Genomic DNA, 25,279 nt, shown 5'->3' with positions numbered 1-25,279 from the left:
CAGGAAGCCCAAGTGAGACGTCCTTTCCTCTGTTTCGGCCCTATCTTACTTGAATGCCTCATACTACAAAACCTCATTTTTTCCGTTTCCAGCATCGAGCATATCAGCAGGTCTTTGACAGGGAATCAATAAATTCGGGTCCCAATTTCAGGACCATCCTTTTAACTCGTTCCCGAACGTGAAAAGAAAAAGAAAAAAAAAGCGTGAAAAACCAAGGATTTATTAAGAGCTGGACATATATTATTTAGTATTATAATTTTTTTATTTGCCGGCTTAAATCAATCAAATAAAGTACGGAACAAGCCGACCGCTAATGGCGACCGTTCGGTCCTTACTGACTGGGACCATAAGGGCCTATATTCAGGTAGTCCCATTAGGTAGGTTCATCATCCCGTAGTTCAAAGAAGCACAAGAGAGAAGACGAAGTGACGATTGAAGAAGATAATCAAAGTGTTGATGGAAATCCTGTTTTAAATATACCAAATGTATCCTCCAAAGCACTCCAAAGTACAGTCCTGTGCTTACTACTGCAATAAGAACAGCCTTGTGGCTCTAAATACCTTATATATCGTAAGTTTTCTTTCAATATAATTTTTTTCTTTATCTACAAAGTTGGAGTGTTATCCGATACTTCAATAATACAAAGCCTTTGGAGGTCAGAAAAAAGGTTTCCCGTTGGCTTTAATAATTGGCTTTATTAGTTAATATCCAACTACGATAAACATATTAGTTTACAAGACATCTAATCTTCTGACTTCGATTTTTCAAAGTTTTTTTAAGCGTGATTTGAAGCCACAGTTTAAGAGCATTTCTGATACTGTAACTGCTCTTTTGTTAGTTGAACTTTATAAAAACATGTTAAAAGCTTTTTTTCAGACTAACTCCTAAGGATATTTTTTATTTAGTTCAAGTAAGCTTTAGTATTCATCGAGTCCTCGATCGATAGAAATATTCATTCATGTTTTAACGCGAGAGATAAAAATCGATGTTAAAGCCACGTTAGACGCATAAATAATTTTATAATGAGATGAAATCTCAACTTAATCTGCTCGTAAATTATATAAAAATATTTCAAAAAAATGTCTTTGAATGCCAAGATGTCGATCTTTTAAGGAGGTAGGTTATTTTAAACTTTTATTTCGTGTTTGGGATATAAATTTCATATTGATTTAGGAGGCTTTATGAATATTTATTTCAATGTGATTAGCATAATGTATAACTTATTTAAAATGGGTTGTAAATGATCAATGTCTTGGAAGAATGTTAACTATAGATTGCCGATAAGGTACGGAAAATGTCATTACATTTGGATATAATACATTTCAAGCTTGGTAAAGAACACCTAGAATCCAACAAAATATACCTTCGCCAACCTTTTCGAAGTAGCTGTAAATTAAATATTGTATTTTTCTCATATTGTAGTTTTTATCATTAATCCTGATTGGAGTAGCTATCTATGCCAGAGCTACAGCTGTTGTTACAAACCTGCCGATCCTTGGAGGAGTGATAGCATGTGGGGTATTTCTTCTATTATTGTCGATCTTTGGGATGGTCGGTGCTGTCAGACACAGCCAGGTTATATTATTCTTTGTATCCTTTGAAAATGATTATTATATTTTGGGGATAGACCCCTTGCAGCACGTCAAAATGCAGCTCAATTTGGAGGGCATAACAATATAGGTTTTAATTCTCAAGGGGTCTATATATAACATGTGTGCATGACTCTATACTGTGATATATAAACATGCTGGGAGCTGTAGAGCAAGAGAGACAAGCTAAGGAACATGAGGAGTAGCCAAACATGGTAGCCAATAAGTGTGTGTGTTATATCTCAAGTACTTTATCCAGCCAATCATCTTGCACATTATATATAAATATTTTATAAATTGCAATATGAGGAATATGATTGGAAAATGCAGAAGACTAGTATGAGTAACTTACACTAAAAATAGGGAACCGAGACTTCAAAATTTGTAGTGCATATTTGCAAAAGCCTCTCCCCTCTGGGGTACCAGGTTGGGTTCCTGGACCTGGCATCACACGTGTGTAGAATTGGCAAATTCAAATATTGTAATTGACAGTGTTTAAATAGAGTGTCCCGCTCCCCCTTCCCCCTCTGGATTCCAATTTGAATTTAGGAGTTGATTTTTGTACAGAGAGGAAAATTTGTCAACCCTTGAGAGAAGCCCTCGAATTCAGTTGACTATCAAAATGTCAATTTTAAGGGGCTGCCTTTTAACAAGAAACAGTAATGATAAATTATTTATTTTCTTTGACTTGTGATAAAGTATATGGTCATTCTTGTTCTTCTCTTCATAATTCAAATGGCTGTTTCCATAGGGGCATTAGCAGTAACACATGACCAGCAAGAAAAGCTAATGGAAGCTGGATGGAAAAAACTTCCCAGTGAAATTAAAGGCAAAATTCAAACACAAAAAGACTGCTGTGGATTTAAGAATATTACTGACATTCAATCTTGTCAAAAGGTATTGTAGGAATTCAATAATTTCTCACTGGTGATTTTGACAAGAATTGGGAACAGGGAAGGGAGACCCAGATCCAGAATAAAGGGTTGCAGACAAGGTGACTAGTTCAGGGGCAGATCTGACAGGGGTGGTGAAGGGGTTGTCTAGCCACCCCCTTTTCTCAAATTTCTCAGTACGTGACTATCTTTAGTAAGCCACCACATTTTCCTCACATTGTGTAGTTACAAAAATTTTCCATACCTCCCTCATGGAGGAATTTTTTAAAGACACCCCCTAGCCCCAGAAATTCCAATTTTCTTCCATACACACTCTGTAATTTTTGTAGAGTGTGGTGTGGATGATTTCTGGAACTACACACTCCTAATAAAACTTTTGTAATAACAACCCCCCCTCCCCTCTTCTAAAATTAATGGATCTGCCACAGACTGTGGTTTTCATAAAGAGGAGTGTTTCAGGGGTTGGGATGCAAATAGGTAAACATTCTGGGTAATTTTTACCCTAAGCTGAGAAACGCTCCTTTATGTGTCATGCTTCCCTCCTACACTTCTCTCATGTTATGCCAATTCCTGCATGGTTCATAACTACAAGCAACATGAAGTGCAGACATGCTTTCTATTTCAAAAACCAATTCAGTGAACTTTTTTACCAAAAAAATTGAAAAAATTTAACTACAAAGACGGGTAAAATTTGAAAGAAAAATGAGGTTTCGAGTGCGCACATGATTTGCTGACATAATTCATCAGTATGTTCTCCTATATCCCCCGGCTTTAGACCAATCAGAAAGCGAGAAAATTCACATTCATGGTAAAAACTGGTATTTATTCAATTCCAGGTTAAATGTTGTAAAAATAAGCTAGAGAAATGTAATGAATGTCAAACATGTTACACAAAATTAGAAGTGGTCATAGATCATCTTCTGAAGCTGGCAGGTGGAGTTGGACTCTTCTTTAGTTTTACACTGGTGAGTAAACAAAAACTATCGACTTGCTATAAGGTGCCATAAGAATAGACCTTTTAAGCGTCATGGACGTAACAATATAACAGGAGCCTCATTTTTTTCTGAATAAACAAACCATGTTACCTGCTTGGGCATAATGTTTTGCTGTTTCATGATTACCTCGTACTATTCTCTTGAGAAAATGATACAATGTTGAGTTGTATCCATATTCAAGTCTCCTTATGCACAACTGTTAAAAAAAGAAATGATACTCTAGGGAATGACACGTGGCCTTGAGAAGATTCTTTGTTGGAGTTGTATCCATATGCATGTGTCTTCTCATGCACAACCATTAAATAAAGAAATGATACTGCAGGAACAACATGTGGCATAAAAAAAAAAGTTAAAGACCCATTAGCTAAAAAAGTATATGTAATAAACTGAAACTGACAGAGAGAATCTGGCATAAATAAATGAAAATACTTTTCAACAGTAAAATACTTTTAAAAAAATTGTTCCATAAATCAAATTTATAAATACTGTAATATATGGTGCTGGAGTATACTAAAAATAGTTTGAAATATGTTATTAATAATTATAGCTAAATCAAATAAAAATATATAAGTATGACATGTGTGAAATTAGACAATCTTGTGCCAATTGAGATTATAGTGTAATATGGTGCTGGAGTATGATATAGTTTGATTTTAAATATCTTACATATAATAATTTTTGTTAAATCAAATTTACAAACATTACATTAAAGAAGAAAAGTGAGTTCCAAGATAGTATTATACATGTATAGTGCTGGAATATTCACTCATTGGTTCTGTCATTCAGCAGTAGCTAAGTCTCGACATCATCATGACTGTGTGATACGCCTTGAGTTTTCACACTCAAGCGATGCTGTCACAGTGCATTGCACCTTCAGTTTGTTTAGAATGTAAGCAAGAATAAGACAAAACTTGATAAAACTGATTTAACTTACTTTTCTAAAAGTGTTTTATGATTACTCAAAAAAAACCCTAAGCACGTCACAAGTTCTTAGAGCATTTTTCATAAACCTATCAAACTTTAAAGCTTGGCTCTCACTAATATTGCTTGGTAATTCCCAATAATTGTTAGATTCTAGATGTTTCCCTCAGGGTTCTCCAGTTTCAGTTTTCTCCCTTCATATGTAAAACCTAACAAACTAAATTCCACTTTCATCTGTGAGTTAACTGTGCCCTGACTTTGATCAGCTTAAAGGCTGATTCAGGGTTTGATAAATTTTAAGATTTTAAAAATGGCTTAAAATGGCTCAAGTGAATCCGCACAAGCCCCCCCTCGCCCCCCCAGGTTCTATCAATGGTCTCATTATTCAAATATTGAAATTTATTATTCTTTCCGATAATACTAAATTAAGACTCGGGATTCAAAATAATAACTGATTCAAAACTAGAATTCCGATAGGATTATGGTGTTCCTTACATGGAATAATCCAATCAGAATTCGTTGTTATTTCTATTTCTGAGCGGTCATCGTATTCTAGGAACGAATAATAAATTTCAATATCGGAATAATGAAATCATTAATGGAACCTAGAGGGTTAAGCTTGAGCCATTTTGACTGAAATGAAGGATAAAAATATATTACATTTGTGTTTTAAATGTGCTATAAATGATCTTTAAATTCTCTTAAACTTTAAATCTTTAAGACGTTCTTTTGTTAAAACCTAACACTTTTAATAATTCAAAATCTTTGTTAAATGTAAAATCAAATCTGCATGTCAACTGCAAATCTGTGTTTTCTTCTAACTCTTTCATTTTTGTTTCTCACTATTGGTTTCTCTTTATCTGCAGTTATTTGGTGTGTACTTGACTTGTCGTTACAGGAATCTGAAGGATCCAAGAGTTAATCCAAGCCATTTTCTATAAATAATATAATTATCTACTCCATTAATAACTTGCCTCAAAATAATGACACTCCCTTTTGTCACTAAATAGGTTACTGCAATTTGCAATGTTAGATCATAACTATGAACTCTTCTGTTTCAAACTGCTATCAGTTACTGCAATTCTCAATATTCTGTGAACTCAGACATTTTAACGGCTTGTTGTGAAATTGGTTTTTCACTGCCGTCAATTAAAATCTTAGTCTGTTAACTTGGTCAAAAGTGGTAGAAAGTGAGGCAGCACAAAGGGAGAAGAACATTACCCTCCTCAGGTGCCCATCAAGCTTGCCCTTACTCTTCGTGCGACAAATAGGCAGGGGGAAAACTCGACTCAACTGAGTTAGGAGCAAAAAGAGGGACTATTAACAGTCTAAATTAATCAAAAGTAACCAGTCTGCACCTTTAGTATTTTTGACTGACAGCAGTGAAAAACGAAATTCCTTCACGCACCTCGCAACTATCAAGTATGCAGAATATTGAGAATCAGGTAGAATATTGGGAATCATAATGAGTGTTGCTCAAAGCTGCCATTTAGAAAGACTATATTGAAAAAGAAGAGTAAATTAAAACCCCAAAAGGCTTGTAAGAGTAATTTCAAAAACTTTCTCTTGTTCATTTCTGCTTTAATTTAGTTTTATAATCTTGTTTATTTAATATTCTTTATTTAATGTTTCCAATGTTATTTCTTTTGTTTGATTTTTTATAACCAGTCAAAAAAGAACTTAATATTTGTAATGCACACCGTAGGCCCCGTCTCTCCACACTATCTAACCCTGTATTGGAGGGACGTAAAAGAACCACTGAGGACGTAATAAAACCCTGGCAGTGACCACCCTCAGTGTCTGGCCTTTACTAATGATATCTTAACGGGTTGATTTGTATTAGAACACTAACTTTGATCCTGAATACCCGAGCACTTAAGCCTCGAAGAGAGGGCATGCTTGTAATTTGGTAAATGTAAATGATAATGAAAGGAGATAAGTTTGGCATTTTCGAAACCAGTGACTTGTAGAATTCTGCTTTAATTTACCCTTATAATCTTTAATAATCTTTATCTAATGCTTCCAATGTTATTCGTTTTGTTTATGATCCTTTATAACCAGTCAAAAAAGAAGATACAAAATTGAAAGAGTAGAGTGAAGTCTCAAAATTACAGAATTGGCTGAGCTTGTGAAGCAGCTGATATTATTAATTATTATTTACCAGCTTCAAAAACCTTATATTTGATCACTTTATAGCGTATTTTGTACTCAATATCTATAGTACTTGTTAAAATTTTGAACAAGTACTATTTTCTAGAAGTGTAATTTTATAATGTAATAAGTTAAAAAAGATGTTACTATGATTATTACTGCTATATCAATCATGTGATTTAGATATCAATGCTTTGTCTCTTTGAAATATAATAGCTGTTTATTACAATTGAGCCTGCAGTCAAATGTTCTTTTGTTTGGAGTCATGTTATAAGTGAGGCTAAAACTGACTCATTTGCTTCCTTTGCCGCATGTGAGAGGGAGCAAAAACCTTGCACCCTCTACCCTTTCTATTCAAGGATTTTGTTCCAACATACACAAACCTGAACTCCTACACCAATTCCCAGTTTATCTTTTTTTTCATTTCAGACGTATGCAAATTCCTTCCATTCCTATGAGAATAAAACAAATAAATAATTAAAAAAAAAAAAAAAAAAAAAAAAGACGTGGCTTTCATGTTGGTTGACAATAGTCTGCTACACAGCCGGTACCGGTGAGGATCCCTCTTAGAGTTCAAGTTGAAAGCCAACAAATAGTTTGTCTTTTAATTCAGGGGGTTATTCTTGTTTTTGTCTCGTCCAACTAGAGATCGACTGAGGATCACTTACAGGGTCCATATGTTACCGTCAAACTCCGTTTTTACAAATTGAGAATGTTTGAGAGACGATGATTTGCATTGTTGATACTGATAGGTTTAAGTGGCGCAAGTTTAAAAAAATTTATCGGGTGTAAACATGGATGTACCTTCAGGGGTTTCGTCGATCGGCTTTTCAGAAATCCAAACTAAATTGCAAATTAAGTCACGCCTATTGATCTCTGCGCTTGCTGAAGTAGAGAAAAAGGAGAATCAAGTGTCTTAGAGCAATTGTAATAGAGCTATAGCACGAACCTTTGCATTTTTTCATTTTATTTTGCCAGTAAAGTTATGGAACGGTACGACATTTGAACCAACAGCGGGCGCCATTAATATAATGCTTATTTATCAAAGGATACAACTATGTCACTACTCAACATTACGGCACAGCACATTATTATTAACTATTAGTAACCAACTAGTGATATTTAGTCGATTGATCAGACATAACTGAAATGGTGCAACGCAGTTGCGCATGTTATGTAGCAACTTTTTGCCAGTACTAGCTTGTTGCGGCGCGCAACGTTGCAGAGTTAGCTTTTGATTGCAGATCAGGTTGTGCGCAAATGTTTCAGGGTTCACACGACGGGGCTTGCATGCACAACGTTGCAGAGTTAGTTTAGATTATACTTATGCAGGTTAACTGATTGTGCGCAACTGTTAAATCCAGGAATGGCACGGGGCGCAATTTCGTGCTCAGCATGCGTGTGCAACGTTGCAGAATTACTGATTTCGATCATACTTTTATGCAATATTGCGCAAAATGTTCCAGGGCGCTGTGTTCTGACCTTTCTTCACACTTTTAGTGTTTGTTTGCTTTTAACACCATGCTTGCTCGTATTTTACACTTTTTAAAATTCTTTTACAGCTAGCTGGGTTCTTCCTGACGAGAAAACTCAGAAATCGCAAAAGACATGTAATCTAGACGAAGAGCTAGGGAGGTTGTCCGCGGCGTGAACAGGAAGTTGCATTGGTATCCGACAGTCTGGCTTTCTTAGAATTCAAGTTATATATATTAAGCTAGTTGTGCAGTTCGCGCTGCTTGTAAAACTGAAAAGTTACAAAGTATAGAAATGATTATAACCTAAGATTATTATAAATATTTAGTCCGTTAAGAAACCACAGAACAGGCTCCCAGGATCTTGTCTGTTCTTGTTGCGAGTTCACTCAGTATGTAACTTTTCTTTTGTTTCCTTCTTGTTTTGTTTTTAAGTAGATAATTTTTTGGATCAAACTAGTCGAGAAAAAAAATGTTCCTAGGCTGACTGTGATAAGCAAAATCTAAGACAAATTTAAATAAACAATTTCTTTTACTAGTTGTTAGACTAGTATCTCTGTTGCTAATTAAATGAATCATGAATGGGTACTAGACGTACTATGTAGAAATTGTTTTGTTTTTGCATTATTTATGAAAAGAAAACTAATCAAAAGTGTCTTACTTGAAATAAAAGGGACCCGATTTGATATTAAGGTGGTGCGTTACCTCTACCCCCTAGCCTCAGAGACCTGTTCAAATGCTCGATACTGGGGATCTGTAGTGACAATTTCTATACTCAAATATGTTTTTTAGCATACATGCAGACAGACCGTCCATTCATTACTGTGATTTCGGTTTTAGTTTTGGAGATATTTGGGGACAAAGTCTAAGATTTCACTTCCAGAGGTGGTGGGTACCGGGTAACACCACCCCTCCCCCCTAAATCGGGTCCCGTGAGATGACAACTGTTTTTCCCTCATCCATTACACAATAACAATGTGCCCACCTGTGATCAGACCACCCAATACAGCTGGTAGTCACGTGACTATTTCCGGGTACAGTGAATGACCGGTGACCTCGTAGTGCGTTTTAGTTATCCATGGGTTCGGCACCCCAGAAACGAATGTCAAACTTAATCTTCTTGGATGCCGGCTTTTTTGACACATTCCGGGTAAAGAGGAGGGGGAGGGGGGCTGTGTTAGCCTTTGGAATTAATTAGCAACGTACTCATAGGACTGGACTGCTTCCGACTCCAATCTTCACCGCCTACTACGCAAATAAGCACCTCTCGTAAAATAGTTCCAATGTTTCCCATGTCTTTCATATCTGCGCTACCCACTCGTTTATTTGAAATGGAGAGTCTTCAAATATGCTCCAATGAAAATCAAGACGGCAAAATCCGAGGTCTCTCCGAGGCATGCCTTATGTGGACAGCTCGTTATGTCTAAATGCGTCAATCAGATGTAAACTGCCTGTGTAGTGACAGATTAGTGCACAGTACCAGTTACTTGTCAGAAGATCAGCAAAATGGTGGGTAAACTTTTCTTAGGACATTTCTCTGTTAACTTGTTCAGACTCAGCAAAATTCAAAGTTGATATTTTTTGGTTTTATTTCAGTCGGCGATTTCAGATGATCAAATTGGAGGTAAAGTTTCACTGTTGCGATTAATGCGGGGCTGGTTGTAAAGCACAGAAATCTTCCAGCTTCCCAGGGCGTCGTTAGCTTTGTGTTCCATTGCAAGTTTTAGCTACTGATTGCCATTTGTTCTTTTGTGCTATTCTTTGCAGAATACAGGGAAGCATTTACTCTGTTTGATCGAAAAGGAGACAATAAGATCGACTACGACCAAATAGGAGATGTCCTAAGGTCTCTTGGTCTTAATCCCACTGCAGGCGAAGTAAAGAAGATTGAGAAAGATGTTGGTAAGTTTGTAAGTCGTTTTTCTATTCGCTAATACCACATCTTTATTTGACTGATTCATGATAATTAAATTAGAAATATTACGGTAATACAGCACAAAAATGATAGTTCTTCTGACATGAAGGCTAGAATCAAACCACAGATGTTGATGTTACTAAAGTAATCCTGAATATTTCTTGCCAAAGAAACCTTGTTTTAGTCTTCCTGGAACTGTTATCGTTATTTCTATTGCTAACCCGCCTATTTTACAACAATTCTTTTGTTTTTATGGTATTTTTTATTGTGTTCTTGTTTAAAATAAGTCCCACCAGGACATAAATGATTCAGTTTCGTTGTGTTAACACAATAACACATGAACGTATCGTGACGTCGATCAACCCATTTCAACGCCCAGATGCAAACATAAATGCCGACCAAAACCGTAAATAAATACGTGCAATGAGCAATATTTTGTGTCCCATTAGGAAAATACAGTTTTTGAGGAGATTATACATTATTTAATCGAGCAGAAGTTGTACTTTTACCCATGTTTTAGTAAACAGACAAGCGTGTTTGTTGAAAAATCCATGAACCGATTCAAGGGTCGAGTTATTAATCGTATTATGAAAATTTCTTGATATAGTTTTTTTGTACGGATTCCAGTTTTCTGTAGTTAAGAAATTCTCTTAAAAAAAACTAAAGCACGAAAACTTGAAGTACGGAAATATCAATTTTACTTCTTAAAAAGCCACTTATTATAATTCACTAAAAAATTATCCCCACAAGCCCAGATGATCGTATGAATTATTCTAAATTCTGAATAATTTTCTCCATAAATTTATTGAATAAAATTATTCTGTTTGCGATAAAATAATTTCAAAATTGGTCCACTACCTCCGACCCCATTATCTTGTATGGAGCTTATTAAGTTAAATAGTTTTGATGTGATTTAGTGAATGAATTTAAATACTGACAAAAAAATATAAACTTACTAGTCTCATTAATTTCTATAGCCAGGCCCCCCTTTGCAAGACATTATTCTGTCTGTCTGTCTATCTATCTATCTATCTATCTATTTATCTATCTGTCTGTCTGTCTGTCCTTCTATCTGTCTGTCTGTCTGCACACACTTGCTCTACGTATTTACACACCCATCCCATGAAAATAAAATGTCAAATAAAATGCTTTCTGTTAATGACCAAATATATTCCATCCTCAAAAATGAAGTTCTAAATTCCAAAATAATCTTCGTTTGTCTGTCTGTCTTTCAGACCACCTACTTTTGTGTTATTTTAATCCACAAATTATAGCCAATGACATACACATTAACCCTATGACATAATCCACGTCACCTAAACCTCATGTCTAGGGTGTTCCTACTCTAGGTTAATGTGTAACCTATCAGAATTAAGATTCTTTGCATGTTTGAATTGCTTATCAAGCATTACTGGAAAACAAAAATAGTAATAGTGAAGGGAGTGCATAGCAGCAGCTATGCAGCAGCTCCCCCATTAGATTGGGGGACTTGGGATGGGCAGGGGGAGGGGAAGGAAAGGACTCTTTTGGGCCACTATTCAGGCTATGACTTGTCTGTGAGTGTAGGTGGGAAAACAAAGAAATAATACTAATGAAACCTGTTTGTGGTAGTCAGCTGGTTATAGTGGTGTATAGCTTTTTCAAGAATTAAATATATCGGTGAAGGGTTTGCTGTGCATTGCATGTTCGTTTTTCATATGTAAAAAATAATCCCAGAACACAGGAAAATATGCCGGGAAGACAATGTGTAGACAAAGTTAGGGAAAATTCCATATCATTGTGGCCTTTCACTGATTGTATTCACATTGACGATAGTGCATTGCAGGCTTGGTATGCAACATGTAACAAAACATTCATAAACCTTTTTTGGAAATATATAATATATAATTCAGTCACTGACAATCTGTTTAAATGTGCCCACATATAGTGATTTTCCCCAGACCATGAAATAGTGTTAATTTGTAGACTTAGTAGATCATATTTCTGTTGTTTTCTTTTGTATCTATTTGACCATTTTACACTAATATTAATAGAAACTGATTCACGGTGCAAGGAAAATCACTTTAGTTTGAGTATCTTTTTTTGATTGGTAGAAGCCAACAAATCAGACGTCTTTGACTATGTTGGTTATGTGAGTGCATATAATCACACTGGCATCATCTGCGGCATGCTGTTGGCCTCAAGTTTACATATAACATGTTTCCTTGAATATTTTTACACAGGTAAAAAGCGTGTAAGCTTTGAGGAGTTCCTTCCAATCTATCACTCAGCCTACCAAAAGAAAGCCAATCCCTCATTAGAAGAGTTTATTGAAGGCTTCAGAGTGTTTGACCGTGATGGCACAGGCACAGTACAGGCTGCTGAACTTAGAAATTTGCTGACAACACTTGGTAAGAGCACTATCAGTAAAATGAAGCTTGTAATAGACCGATCCCAAACTCACTTCAGTGACTGGTCATGAAGCAATGGTTTCAAATTAAGTTTGAACTTGATAAAATATAAAAGAATCAATTTCAGTCTTGACTTCAAACCATTGTTTTGTGGTCATCCAAGCAAATTGGGAATTGGGGAAAGGTCTATTAGATAATAATTTGCTTGGAATACAGTGAAACCCCTCTATACCGGACCCTCAGTACACCGGAATTCTCTCTAAACCGGACAAAAGTTTTGGTCCGGAAATTTTTCCCATATATCTTTTGTAAAATAAACCTCAGTAAACTGGAACCTCTCTATTCCGGAAACTGGACGATAATTTCGGTACCAAACGCTATTTGACAATAGAATTCAACCTCGCTAGTCCGGAAGAACTTACCTTTGTTTCGGAACTACCGTCACTAGCGTATTTGCGGGTGTATAAATTGAGTCTACAGGGACAACTTCTAAACTCACAAAATCATCGAAAATATTCTTTAAATAGTAAATCTTGTTCACAAATAGACATATAAAGACTAATTAATTGTTTTCAATATATAAATGCTCAAACAGAATGCATAACGAAGGTTTAATAGTGTTGAGAAATACTAAAGATCGAATGATTCGCGATCGTATTTAGAATGTTTCTTCTCGTTCTTTTGAAAAAAAGTAAAGAATTTGCTTAGTTTTTGATCTTGTTGATATTTTTACTTGAACTTTCGTTTTCATGTTTGTTTATACTGACGCCAAACGATTAGACACAAACATATTTTCAATAGGTGTGATATCGCACCTATTCAAATCGAAAACAAAAGTAATTTGCAAAAACCTCAGTATACCGGAATCCCCGCTAAACCGGAAATTTTTATCTGTCCCAGCACTGTCCGGTATAGAGGGGTTTTACTGTACATCAAAACACTTGGCCTTTTTTAAATTTTGGATTTCAATTAGCCTTTTCTTTGAATTACATTTAATCTGCTACACATGGTGATCAAACTCTGACAACCATGTGTTGTTACCCAGAAAAAATGCTATTTAAAAATTCAGATTCAGGTGATGAGCATCTCCTTATGAGACTGGAAATGATGTCTAGTGACTCTTAGTGAAATCAAGAAATTATCATCCAATGTATTAACTTAAAAACATATTTTTAGGAGAGAAACTCTCAGATGAGGATGTTAATGTCCTGTTTGCTACTGTTGATGATAATAGTGGATACATCAATTATGAAGGTAACAAGAATTGAACTAATTTAATAATATTGTATTATATACATATTAGTATTTACTGGGAATTATGCCACTTATTTTTCATACAAATTACATCTAGAACCTCAGTGACTTATTTTTTCCATTAATTTTTCCTAATTAGGCATTTAATCAGACAATGAATGATTCCCCACATCAGGATATAAATAAATGATTTACCTTTAATTATTTTTTTTGCAGATTTTGTGAAGGTAATAATATCAGCATAGACATTGGTGTGATGTCAAGAGGCAGAGCATTCTATAACCCTACATTTCTACGCTGTATAGATTACTAGAAATCACCTTTTGTTGAATATCTATAGCAAATTTTGATAAATTTGAGTCTTTCTATAATATATTATTACATCTATTCATAATGGCTTGTATTTTTCACTAGACTTTGTAGAATAATAAATAAAGTTTGAGAGCCTGATCTTTTCCCAAGATACAGTAGTTGTTTTGTATTTATAAAATAATTGGGATACTACGTGCACTATGATTGGTCGAAACCCATGTTTGATGAGAGTATCAAAAAACGCTACCCTCATTTTTAATCTATCACGCACGCTCATTGGTCAGTTTGATAAGACTGCACGTAGGGACAATTTACTTAGACTTTGCTTTTTTTCGATCTTTTCACATGTTTGTTATTTTATAAAACAAATCAAAAACATTTTTCTGTGTTTGATACTCTGATCAAAACACTTGGGATGTTGGGAGAACACTCGAGATCTGTTAATTCTAGTCCTATTTCTAGTTTCAAATGTGACTGGAATTGGATTGGTAGCACCTTATGGCAAAGTGAAAACAAGAAAATGGAGTTGGAAATTTGACATTTCCTTTTTTTAATATTATTGGTTTGTGCTTAAATGGAGTTGGACTTCTGAGTCAAAATGTGCATCATAATCAGAAATTTTACTTTTGTTTGGCTTGTGCTTACACTTTCTATGAGCAGTTTTATAACTTGCAGTTTCACACAGGAACTGCTTTCCACTCAGATCCCATTAGAAAATGAAAACCTCTAAGCTTAAGGAAGAGTGAACAAGGTGTGAATTTTAGGTTACTATTACAGCAAAATTAGTAATCAAGGATGTACAGCTAAAGCTTTATAGAAAAACAAAAAATCAGCACAAATACAAATTGGTATTTTCCTACTAGCCTTGTATTGAGGACTATTTTGAAAGGGATCTATAGAATGATCAAGTAATCAGGTGTATCGATCTCTTCTCCTCCTGGATGGGATTCTAGTACATAACAGATCCTCCCCATCATAAACTCCCATTGTTTCATCCTATCCCTTTTACTCTTTCCCACTTCCCCCATCTAGGTCATACCCAGCCACAAATTATTAATCTATAACACTGTTGCAACAGACCTTTACATTTTGTTATTAATACTTTCTTGGGATTTTATTTCAAGACTGGGTACTTTCCCCTGTGAAGAATTACCATTCTGTTAATTACGAAAGTGTGTAGCGGACTTTGGGCTCCCTGTGCAGACCCACTCCCAGCAAGGGGTTTACTGGGAGATTTAGTTGTTCTTGATATGTTTTATGTACATCAAACATAAACTAAAGTTTATCGTTTACACAAAGTTGAGGTGAGTTTTAGTGGTGTCGACAAATGCATTGCAACTTGGATTTCTGTTTGTGTGTGCTCCTTCTTGAGACTGATTTTTTAAAATGACCCCTCTTAAATCCCACTTCTCCCCTTCCCCTCCCCTACTCCCAGTAAAAAAATGTAAGATCCCTTTAGCCATTCTCCAGGTTTTGCCTCTCCCCACTGAACTAACATGCTATTTTGCACTTCTATCTTATTAAGCCATGTCCTGACAGATAGCAGCCCAGAAATTGTTTTTGGAGACCAATACAATTTGAAGGTTTCATAGTACACTTTCACCATGTCTACTCTACTCTACCTACATACTAACAATCCTCCCTGATTCTCTAATGCTATCTTGATACAGCTGGTATGATATACTGGAGTGATAAATCATCATGGACAAGAAAAAACTGAATTGCTCTGCTGTCAATAATATCTAGAATAAAAGGAGAAACATTGCTAGGATAACTTTTAATTCTTGGAAGGTGGGGATGGGGATGTTTAATTGTAGACAATACAACCCTCAAATTGGTTTTGATCAAGTATTGTAGAGTGTATACCATCATGTGAAAGTGTTAACTAACAAAATTATTATACAAATTAAGAAAATGTCTTTTAGAGACCAGTCATTATTTAAGTCGGTGTTGGGGGGGGGGGGGGGGGGGGGGTGGAGGAGAAAATGGGGGGCCCTCAATTTTTTTTAGTGGGACATGGGGGGCCTTGAAAGGTCAGAAGGAGGATTGGGAGGATTTTTTAAACGATTGAAAGGGGTACCCAAAAAACAGGAATGCTAGGGGTCTGGAAAATCTTTTTGCATCAAAAGCATTTTCTCCTCCTAATAAAATACTTACTGCATATGACTTTATTTGGACCAAACTGCTCGCCTTGAAGAAAAGTTGCCATCTTCTTTATTTCAATTCTAGCCTGTGCCATTTCTTCCTTGTCTTGGGTCTGTAAATTCTCTTCACCCTCTGCAACATCAAAAGTCCATGATGAATCATTAGTGAGTAGACTACATTTAAGAACAAAATTATAACAAGGTACCTCCCTACACCAATGGTATAGCAAGAGACCTTGACGTAACATTCACTGAAGGGACAATTTACTAGAAGTTGAAAAGAAATGCTATCCAGCTTGTTGTCAAAATAATACATATAAACTACCCCCGTGCAACAGCCCTGCCCTGCCCTGTCTTCCGCAATGTTGTCAAAGTTAGCTGGCTGGTATACTTTTCACTGGCTATTTCAAATGACGTGCTGGCATTAATCAAAAGAGATTCTTCTCCACTAGCATAGGGAGGGGTAAATGTGCCCCCAAAAAGTTTGCTTCCGGCACTAAAATGTAATTAAAACATGTGGAATTCCTGTGGATTTGGCAGGAAAATGGTACTTCCCCCCCCCCCCCCCCCTCATAATCGACACCTCACTACGCCCCTGTTCTTCCCCTTTCCTCAATTTCAAGCCCACTTTTTGACAAGTACTTTTGCTGTATCCAAATTAATACTAAAACTAAAATACTTATTTACCCCAAACAGGATTATCCAGATGTTTGAAATGTGTTGCTATGGTTACTAGATCTGTTTCTACTCCAAGGGTCATGGATCCTTTTACATTGGCAGCAATTGTCTACAATTACAATGACAAAAACCTAGTTTTAAATACCATTATCAAATAACTGTTATACATCTCTCATTCTGATTGGTTGGGAGTGCATGCTTTATGATTGCACACACCATGTGCACACATTTTTAATGACTTTATGATCAAAACTAACACATTACTGCATTAGAAAAGGATTGTGAGTTATGCCACTCTAGCTCTTGGTCCAAAATGAATGAATATATATGTATACTACATAGATTCATGAAGAAAGGAAAGATCGATGGATCAAGAATCGATAGATAGATAAATAGATGAAAAGAAGGTTGGTTAAGTAGAAGGATAGAAGACTGTCTGATTGATTGAACATGTGATTATTGTGAGACAAAACATCCACATCCTACCAATGAGCAGTGATGATGTTTTGTCCCACCCCTCCCCCCCCCAAAACTACCATTACTCTTACCATGTAATTACTGAGATTTTTCATTCTCTCAACCACATTCCTAACAGTCTTCATGGGTGGCATGTAGATACTAACCTGAAAAATGATGACAAGGTAAAAGATTTAAGACTTGAACATGTGGTACAACTATGGACCTCAATAATACTGTCAGTACAAAATTTATTCCCAGAAGAATAGAAAAATTTTTCAACACCATGTACCCTCATCCTCAAGAGCTTGAATGCGAGGCTATGTGGGGATTATCATTATTGTCCCAGTCAACATGGTTGCCGCATGCATGAGAAAGCAGGTGGAGAAAGGTCGATTGCAAACAGCCAAAGAATGTAAATTGCATAACAGTTACTTCCTAAATTTGCAGCTTTGCAACTTTTGTGTGTACCATTGCTGAAGTAGAACCTTGATCTACGTTTTGTTAAGTGAACAAGACCTGCAATTTTGATGGCCATGGTTTGAAAAAATTTTTTTATCAACAATTTTGCTCTAAAAAATTGCACCATATAGTTATGTTTCTAGACTGATTCCGTAAGCTGTATTTTTCACTCCTTTATCCAGAATCGACAAAAGAGTGAAAGCACTGACTTATGGAATCACTCTAATTATGTTCCTGGATAAAGTGATGTAGTTATGCACTACTTAATATCTCACATCAAAGTCTGGCATATTTGGCTCTGAATACTCTTCCCAATTCCTTTGAGGAACAACACTGACTGGAACATCATGCACAACACTCCTAGTGTGTGTGGAAAGTGATGGCTGCAAAAAATAAAAAAGGGGAAAAAAAGGAAAAATTGTGTTGGTAGGTTGAATATTGGTAGGGGTTGGTGAGCTGACAGTATTGCTGGTGAATATAGGTTATAGTGCAACACGTATAAGTATGACCACATTTGTATTTGCATACTTCTATCCTTGGGCTTCTTGCTGTCAAATAAGCATTTACATGCCTTATTTGGTAAAACAAGCCAGCTTCGCATTGAAATGTGTTGGTTTAAAGTACATGAAAGCCTGTGCACAGAAGTATGCAAATACATAAAATGTGGTCAAATTTTTGCAATTAGGTATTGCGTTAGGTTTTGAACTATGGTACTGAGACCCACGTCCCTGTTCAGGGCTCTGGTACCCAGGGTAGAATCTGCATTATTGACCAGAGGATACCCTTGTCAACACAAGTGAAGCAAGTCTTGGGAAGCATCAAATAATAATAATGCATTATCCCTTCCTGTTTTGCATAAAAATGCATAATTTTTGCGACCCTAGAGAGTTTTGGTACATTAACAGTAGCATACAAGTGGGTTTTTTGTTTTTGTTTTTGTTTTAAAGATGACTGGTTAATGACTGTTATTTTATAAACATACCAGTGTGATCTCAAAGGTAAAACAAGGAGTATGTTTTTTGGTCAGTTTAATTTTTACTGCTTGGGCACTACCGGCTGATCTCATTGCCCTGGACAAGTTCTCAGGTACCAATTCCAGGTAAATGTTGTTGCTTTCATCCACACCTTCAATACGATATTCATCAAAGATGTTACCCTGAAACATATAAGTTACATATAAATGGAATGGATGGATGGATGGGTAGATGAATGACAATTGAATGGACGGATGGCTGGTTGAATGGATGGATGAATTGATGGATGGATGAAACTTGGGTATGTTTTAGTGACCAATGTTCTGGAAAACCATCTACAACTTTCATAAAACACCCTCAACCCCCTCCCCCCCTTCCTTCTCTTTCCCCTGAATACACCAATATTGTATCTAAACTCTAAACTATGTTATATTTTTTGACACTTCTTTCCAATAAGCAACACTTCCCCTTCCCCCCCTCCCCCGCAAATCTCATTTGCTTGGTTGCTTGTATCTGCCACCGCGGGCCCGCCACAGCACTGGACGGATCAAACTTTCAAAAACTTCGCTTCAAAACGAAAACTGTGAACTGAATTCTTGCTGAAAACTAACCTGGGTAAGTTCACACCACATAGAAACACCACCACTTGTTCCCGCGGTTTCAGAAAAGATAAAATACAGCTTCGTTGGAGTGAGACGAAGGACACAAGTCTTGGCCATCCTCGATAAGGTAGCTAAGACACCTAGAAAAAATAATATAATAATAATATAATATAATATGATTTATATAGCGCCTATACAAGTCGGCTCTAAGCGCTGTAAAATATATATAAATTATGATTCAAAAGCTAGTTTAAACAAATGAGTCTTAAGGTCTTTCTTAAAAGTTTTTAGACATGAAGTGTTTCTAAGAGGAGACGGTAGTGAATTCCATAGAACAGGAGCAGACACAGAAAAACAACGATAACCATAAGATTTAAGATTGTACGGACAAGTAACAAGAAGCAGTTCCTTGGATGAGCGGAGAGTTCTTTTAGGTTTATACACAGTTATGAGATCAGACAAGTAGACAGGAGCCAGACCATGAAGTGCTTTGAAAGTGAGGAGTAGAATCTTAAAATTGATGCGATGTTTCACAGGAAGCCAATGCAGAGAACAAAGGACAGGAGTGATGTGATTATACTTCTTGGAGAGAGTTACAAGACGAGCAGCAGAGTTCAAAACATATTGTAATTTATCAATTTGAGCATTAGGTAAACCATATAGAAGAGAATTACAATTATCAAGCCTGGATGTCACAAAAGCATGGACAAGTCTTTCAGTAGTATGGACGGAGATAAATTTACGAATACGAGCAATGTTACGCAAATGATAGAACGACGTCTTACAGATATTATTAACATGAGGAACCATTGACATCACAGAATCAAAGATTACGCCAATATTTCTTTCATTACGGGATGGCTTGATAACCTGATCGCCAAAGTGTAGAAGAGGAGTAGACAGATGAGGATTATACTTCGAGGACAAGATAAGGAGTTTAGTTTTTTCTTTGTTAAGTTTAAGTTTATTTTCAGTCATCCAGTCATTTATTTTACAGAGACAGGCTTCAATTCTTTTTATAGTTAAGGCAGTAGAAATATCATCATTGCAACTGAAAGGCATAAATAATTGGGTGTCATCAGCGAAGAAATGGAAGGACATTTTGTGACGACGGAGAATATCAGCTAGTGGTGACGTGTACAACAAGTAGAGAAGCGGACCAAGGACCGAACCTTGGGGTACACCACAATTTATATCAACAATTTTAGAGAACGAACCATGAACAGAAACATACTGCAAACGATTACAGAGATATGACTTAAACCATTTAAGAGCTGTTCCACAAATTCCAAACTTTGAATGCATACGATCAAGAAGAATAGTGTGATCAACAGTGTCAAAAGCTGCAGATAGATCCAGAAGAACCATAGCAACACCAGAACGATTATCAATTTCTTTAAGGATGTCATTATGGACACGAGTCAGGGCAGTTTCACAGCTATGAAATTGTTTATAAGCAGACTGAAGAGGTTCATGCATGTTGTTAGATGACAAATAAGCACAAAGTTGATCAGCAACAACTTTTCCAATAATTTTAGAGACAGTCTTAAGATTTGATACAGGACGGTAATTAACGAGTTTTTCATGATCCAACGATGATTTCTTAAGAAGAGGTTTGACAATACCAGTTTTTAAAGAAGGAGGGACAGAACCATTTATGAGAGATGAGTTGACAATCCTACAGATAACAGGCAGAAGAGAAGCAGATTTATCTTGAAAATATCCATCAGCCATCCCTTTCAAATTTTTCAATTAACTTTTCTTATAGAAAAGAAGCTAAGTAGGTAGGAATGCAGCAATTTTCGAAATTTCTGACACAAAACGACATACTTAAAGACGTTTTTTTCGAAACTACGCGAAGACAAAATTCCTAAACTTCTGAATCCTACAAAGTTCACTTACGTGTTAGCCTTTGAATACAAGATATGTCAATTATTTTTGCACGGAAACGCATCGTGGAGATGCTACTAGTTTGAACACTCTTTAGATATTAAACTTTTAGAGTCGTATCTTACGTAAAAGAGAAAGAAGACTGATACGAAGCACGACAAGCCGTCAAACTACCCGCCATTTTTGACTCGTATCCCATCATGCTCTAGGTGATATTATTGTCTGATAATGGATTTAGAATGTTTTTGGACAAGAAATTGGCGATGGATGTCCTTGTGGCCTAATGGATAAGGCGTTGGCCTCCGGAGCCAAAGATTGTGGGTTCAAGTCCCATCAAGGACGCATTTTTGTTATCGACGGATTTTAAGAAAACATTGTTTTTTGGATAATAATGAATCAAACTTAAGAGTAATTTTATTGTTGGTTAATAATAAGATTTTTAAAAAATTAGTAATACAAATTAATACAAATTAATGATAATAAATAATAATAATAATAATGGGATTAACAGTGGATTCCACAGAGTGGCTCTTCTTCCACTGGATTCCAATTGGAATTTAGAAGTTGATTTTTGCTGAGGGAGGAAAACTGGAGAACCCGAAAAACCCTCAAAGCACAAGAGAGAACCAACAAACAACTCAACTCACATACAACATCGAGCTCGTCGGGGCTCGAACCCAGGTCGCATTGGTTAGAGGGGAGCACTCTCACCGCTTCACCACCCATGCTACCCATAATTAGGGACTTGCTGAATTAATAGTTCACATGACCCTACCTCCTATGAAACCAAGAAGCTGCACAAAAAAAGAAACCCAGAATTTAGCAAGGGGACCCAAACAGAGGGCAACCATGAAGGCTTACACCCAGGATTGGAGATCCTTGCCTCCACTCATAGGGAAAAATGGCATTACATATTTAACCAAAAATGCATCAAAATGTCGTGGACTCACGAGGTGTAGCCAAGGGAGTCCACAACATATTTTGACGGCTAGATGATGAAAAAAAGTGGTAAATAAGAGGACATACCAAGGAAAACTGGAGGAAATTGTTGTTTCTTTACCACAAAATTTTTTTCATTTTACTACGAAGACAGCCAGGTAAAATTTGAAAGAAAAACTGAGGGTTTCAAGCACTTGCGTGATTTGCTGAAGTAATTTATCAGTATGCCCTCCTATTTCCCCTGGCTCTAAACCAATTAGAAAGCAAAATAAATCACGACGGTGGTAAAAATAAATCCATTGGGAGCTTACAACCAGTCAGACCATACTACTGCGGTTTTTGATATTCTGCGAACTCTGTAGTTGTGAGCTGCACACTGGTATTTGTTTTTCCGCTACAGGCAATCAATAATATATATTCTTAACTGGCGGCAGTGAAAAACCAATGTCATAACAAGCCGTTAAAATGTCAGAGTTCGCAGAATATCAAAAAGTACAGTAATGCTTCTCATTTTGTACCATCACAGCTGATGTAAGAGAGCAAAAATGGCATCCAAGATGTTAGTGAAATTGAGGAATTTAAACACTAAAAAGTGAGAAATCGTTAACATTATCATGGACTCCATGTGGTAAGTTTTTTTACAATCATTTTAATGCATGATTGTCAACTATGTTATTTTGGTTGTAACATGCTGCATGATTTCATCTCCTATCAATACCAGTGAAATTAGAACGTTGTCAAGTTATAATAATCTTTGGTAATAACAGTTTTTTCACTATGCATAGATATATGTCAGTTTGTAGTCAAGACTAATGACTTGGCTGTCTCTGACAGTATTGATGGTTTTCACAGCCACAATGTTGGATAAAGTAACAAAAGATTCATCATTAGCTTACTCTCTTTTGTTATATTATCCAATATGGCCACCGTATCTTTTGTTATTTCATTTTCTTGGGAATGATTGAAAACCAGCAATGCTAATTTGTCACCATCATTTTTGACTAGCCTGTTCTTGATGCATAGATAAGGGAAGTTATGCAGCATTTCCTATTCAGGAAACTTCTAAATATGATAAAACATTTATACCCTGTCTGCACAGCATACCATAAAAAGAGGTGTTGTTTCAACACCTTTCCATTTAAAAAGAATGTTTTTTTACTGGATATTGTTAGTGATAATATACTAAAATGTTTTCAATTACATAAGATATTTTTTCTATTCAGCATTTATACTTTACAATCTTTTAAATTCATTTTGTTAATAATCATAATGATTATTTGTACATAGTCCTGACAATATTGTCACCTGGTTACACACCAATATGATTGGTATAAAGTATGCACATTTTAGTATAATAGATTTAAAATTTAATGATATCAAGGATAGTTGGGTCAAATTTTGTCCCTATGTGCTTGGCATTGGTAAATTTAACATGGCTTGTCTTAATCAAATGAGCAAAGCTGGAACAGCTGGTACCAAAAATAAACCCACCCCCACCCCCTTGGGCACTTGCAGAAGATTGACCCCCAAATGCATTAAGTCCCCCTTTGATACATCGGCACTGCCTGAAATCTGCACCAGAGACATCAGCCCCTGAGAAATCTACGACTATGTGACTCGCAAATTCGCAGCCATAGAAACAGGTGTTGATCAACAAAGCATCAGCAAAGGTCACGTTATGTGCAAATGTTGTATGAGCAAACGTAAGACCAGACAAATTTTTCCCACTAAAGTCGATATTACTTTTTGTCATGCTATGGAATATAAAGTCTACATGTCTACCAGGACTGATAGAAGATGAAGCATTTCTTGCGTTACTTCTACCATCCTCGTTGTTCTTGGATTGCTGGGACACTGTAGCTAACATATCATCGATTTCTTGCTGTGTGTAATCAGGAGCCGGAGGAGGAGGGTATAAGAGTTCATCAATGGCATCCACAAGGTCAAGCAATTGATAATACCTCGCTTCGTTCTGAATTTCTTTCAAGGTGACCTCGTCAGTAGGGAAAGTGTCCGATTGAAAATCGTCGCGTAAATAGTTCAATATGTATCGAAAATGAGTGCCATCCCTATCTAAAAAGTAACTTCCATCATTCTCAGTTACTAAGGAGTGCCTTCCAGAAAACATAGCAGCTAGCATGGAATTTGGATCCTTTTTCAAAGTCTGTAACGACGTAGTAAACTTATGGCCGCCAACATCGAGTTGGATACGAGACGTCTGAAACTCATAGACGTTTGTCATACGTTTGACTTCCATCTTAAAACGATTCTTCTCTTCTTCTAGCTTCATGTACTGCTGTATTATGTCTTGTTCCGTATCTTGCTTTCTTTTCTCTGTCTCCTTGTCTAATTCACTTCGTTGTTTTGCCAGTTGCTCAGCTAATCTACTCAACTCTGCTTCGCGTTTTTGAAAACATTCCATCAAACTACGCATCTTCTCATCCACCTCCTCTCGCCATTGTAGTTTTTCAGCCATTTTAATCCCAAGAGTTTAAATTTCAATAAAAGCTAAAAGGTAAATATAAATATTTTAAGATGAGATTTGGCCTTTTGTGGAAGCGTTTTGTGACGCACACAATTTCTGCCAGGCGCTAAAGAAACCGAGGAAAACTGGAAACTAAAGGCACAATGCCTCACGGTAGGGAGTAACACAGGAAGCCCAATTTAGATAAAAGTCAATGGCGAATAAGGTCGGGGAAAATCAACTATAATTAATTTTTTTCTTATCCGACGTAAATAGTGCAAACAAGTGAAGGAATTGAAAACCATTTCCTCGAATGCGCGTGATATGTTTGGGCATGATATCAATAGGAAGCGAGATAGTGAGTAAAATGTACTGTAATATAATCGTAGTAATAACTTCGTGAAATCTAGCTTCCCGAACAGTGGTATTTCCTTGTATGTACGAATATTGTACTTGGAAATAGGAAAATATAAACCACCTTATAACTGCGGCTATTTGTTAATGCTTACCTTAATGTTTTTTTGTTTTTTTGTTTGTTGTAAAATTTCCTGATGAGTTTTTTAACCTCCGCTCCTTTTTTAAGTGGATTTATCGAGTTATCGAGTTTCTCTTCCGGTAAGTGAAACAATAACAAACTTGATGAAAGCAATAACATTCTGTATAGCTATTATTTTGGGGAATCGTTCATTCTTATACCCAGACCCTCCTTACCGAAAGATTAGATTTTCCTTTAGGAAGCTGAGAATCGTTTGGGCACGAGAATGACGAAGATATACAT

At 36.2% G+C, this 25,279-nt stretch overlaps 4 protein-coding genes and 1 non-coding gene across 7 annotated transcripts; 3 read left to right on the top strand and 2 right to left on the bottom strand.

Moving 5' to 3' along the window:
• The first annotated feature begins 402 nt into the window (after positions 1-402).
• Positions 403-8,559, top strand: LOC116297491 (tetraspanin-13). 3 transcript variants are annotated; one of them, XM_031705719.1, is made up of 5 exons: positions 403-570; positions 1,423-1,590; positions 2,289-2,486; positions 3,319-3,447; positions 8,112-8,559. In XM_031705719.1, exons 1-5 carry the CDS (start codon positions 484-486, stop codon positions 8,166-8,168), a joined length of 639 nt encoding a protein of 212 aa, XP_031561579.1. In that variant the 5' UTR covers positions 403-483; the 3' UTR covers positions 8,169-8,559. The 3 variants fall into 3 exon arrangements, with proteins under 3 accessions (XP_031561579.1, XP_031561578.1, XP_031561580.1); XM_031705718.1 differs by lacking the exon at positions 8,112-8,559 and adding an exon at positions 5,265-6,782; XM_031705720.2 differs by lacking the exons at positions 403-570; positions 8,112-8,559 and adding exons at positions 925-1,116; positions 5,265-6,782.
• An 836-nt stretch (positions 8,560-9,395) lies between these two features.
• Positions 9,396-14,043, top strand: LOC116297489 (myosin-2 essential light chain). The gene is made up of 6 exons (XM_031705716.2): positions 9,396-9,530; positions 9,618-9,645; positions 9,789-9,923; positions 12,159-12,326; positions 13,503-13,580; positions 13,797-14,043. Exons 1-6 carry the CDS (start codon positions 9,528-9,530, stop codon positions 13,823-13,825), a joined length of 441 nt encoding a protein of 146 aa, XP_031561576.1. The 5' UTR covers positions 9,396-9,527; the 3' UTR covers positions 13,826-14,043.
• A 647-nt stretch (positions 14,044-14,690) lies between these two features.
• Positions 14,691-21,281, bottom strand: LOC116297488 (checkpoint protein HUS1). The gene is made up of 8 exons (XM_031705715.1): positions 21,111-21,281; positions 19,218-19,348; positions 18,615-18,788; positions 17,908-18,015; positions 17,263-17,337; positions 16,724-16,823; positions 16,050-16,169; positions 14,691-15,634 (listed from the first exon to the last, which is right to left on the bottom strand). Exons 1-8 carry the CDS (start codon positions 21,160-21,162, stop codon positions 15,549-15,551), a joined length of 846 nt encoding a protein of 281 aa, XP_031561575.1. The 5' UTR covers positions 21,163-21,281; the 3' UTR covers positions 14,691-15,548.
• An 86-nt stretch (positions 21,282-21,367) lies between these two features.
• Trnar-ccg (transfer RNA arginine (anticodon CCG)) lies at positions 21,368-21,440 on the top strand. The gene has a single exon. It is a non-coding gene; the product is annotated as a tRNA-Arg (tRNA).
• A 1,226-nt stretch (positions 21,441-22,666) lies between these two features.
• LOC116297501 (uncharacterized) lies at positions 22,667-24,601 on the bottom strand. Its single transcript, XM_031705740.2, has one exon. It carries the CDS (start codon positions 24,511-24,513, stop codon positions 23,398-23,400), a length of 1,116 nt encoding a protein of 371 aa, XP_031561600.2. The 5' UTR covers positions 24,514-24,601; the 3' UTR covers positions 22,667-23,397.
• Between the last annotated feature and the right edge of the window lie 678 nt (positions 24,602-25,279).

The sequence above is a fragment of the Actinia tenebrosa genome, unplaced genomic scaffold (assembly GCF_029948245.1).
Source record: "Actinia tenebrosa isolate PJP-AT-01 unplaced genomic scaffold, QUT_ActTen_1.0 PGA_scaffold11__36_contigs__length_13525064, whole genome shotgun sequence".
In the NCBI taxonomy this organism is placed as follows: Eukaryota; Metazoa; Cnidaria; class Anthozoa; order Actiniaria; family Actiniidae; genus Actinia; species Actinia tenebrosa.
This window is presented reverse-complemented; position numbering and strand designations above follow the sequence as displayed.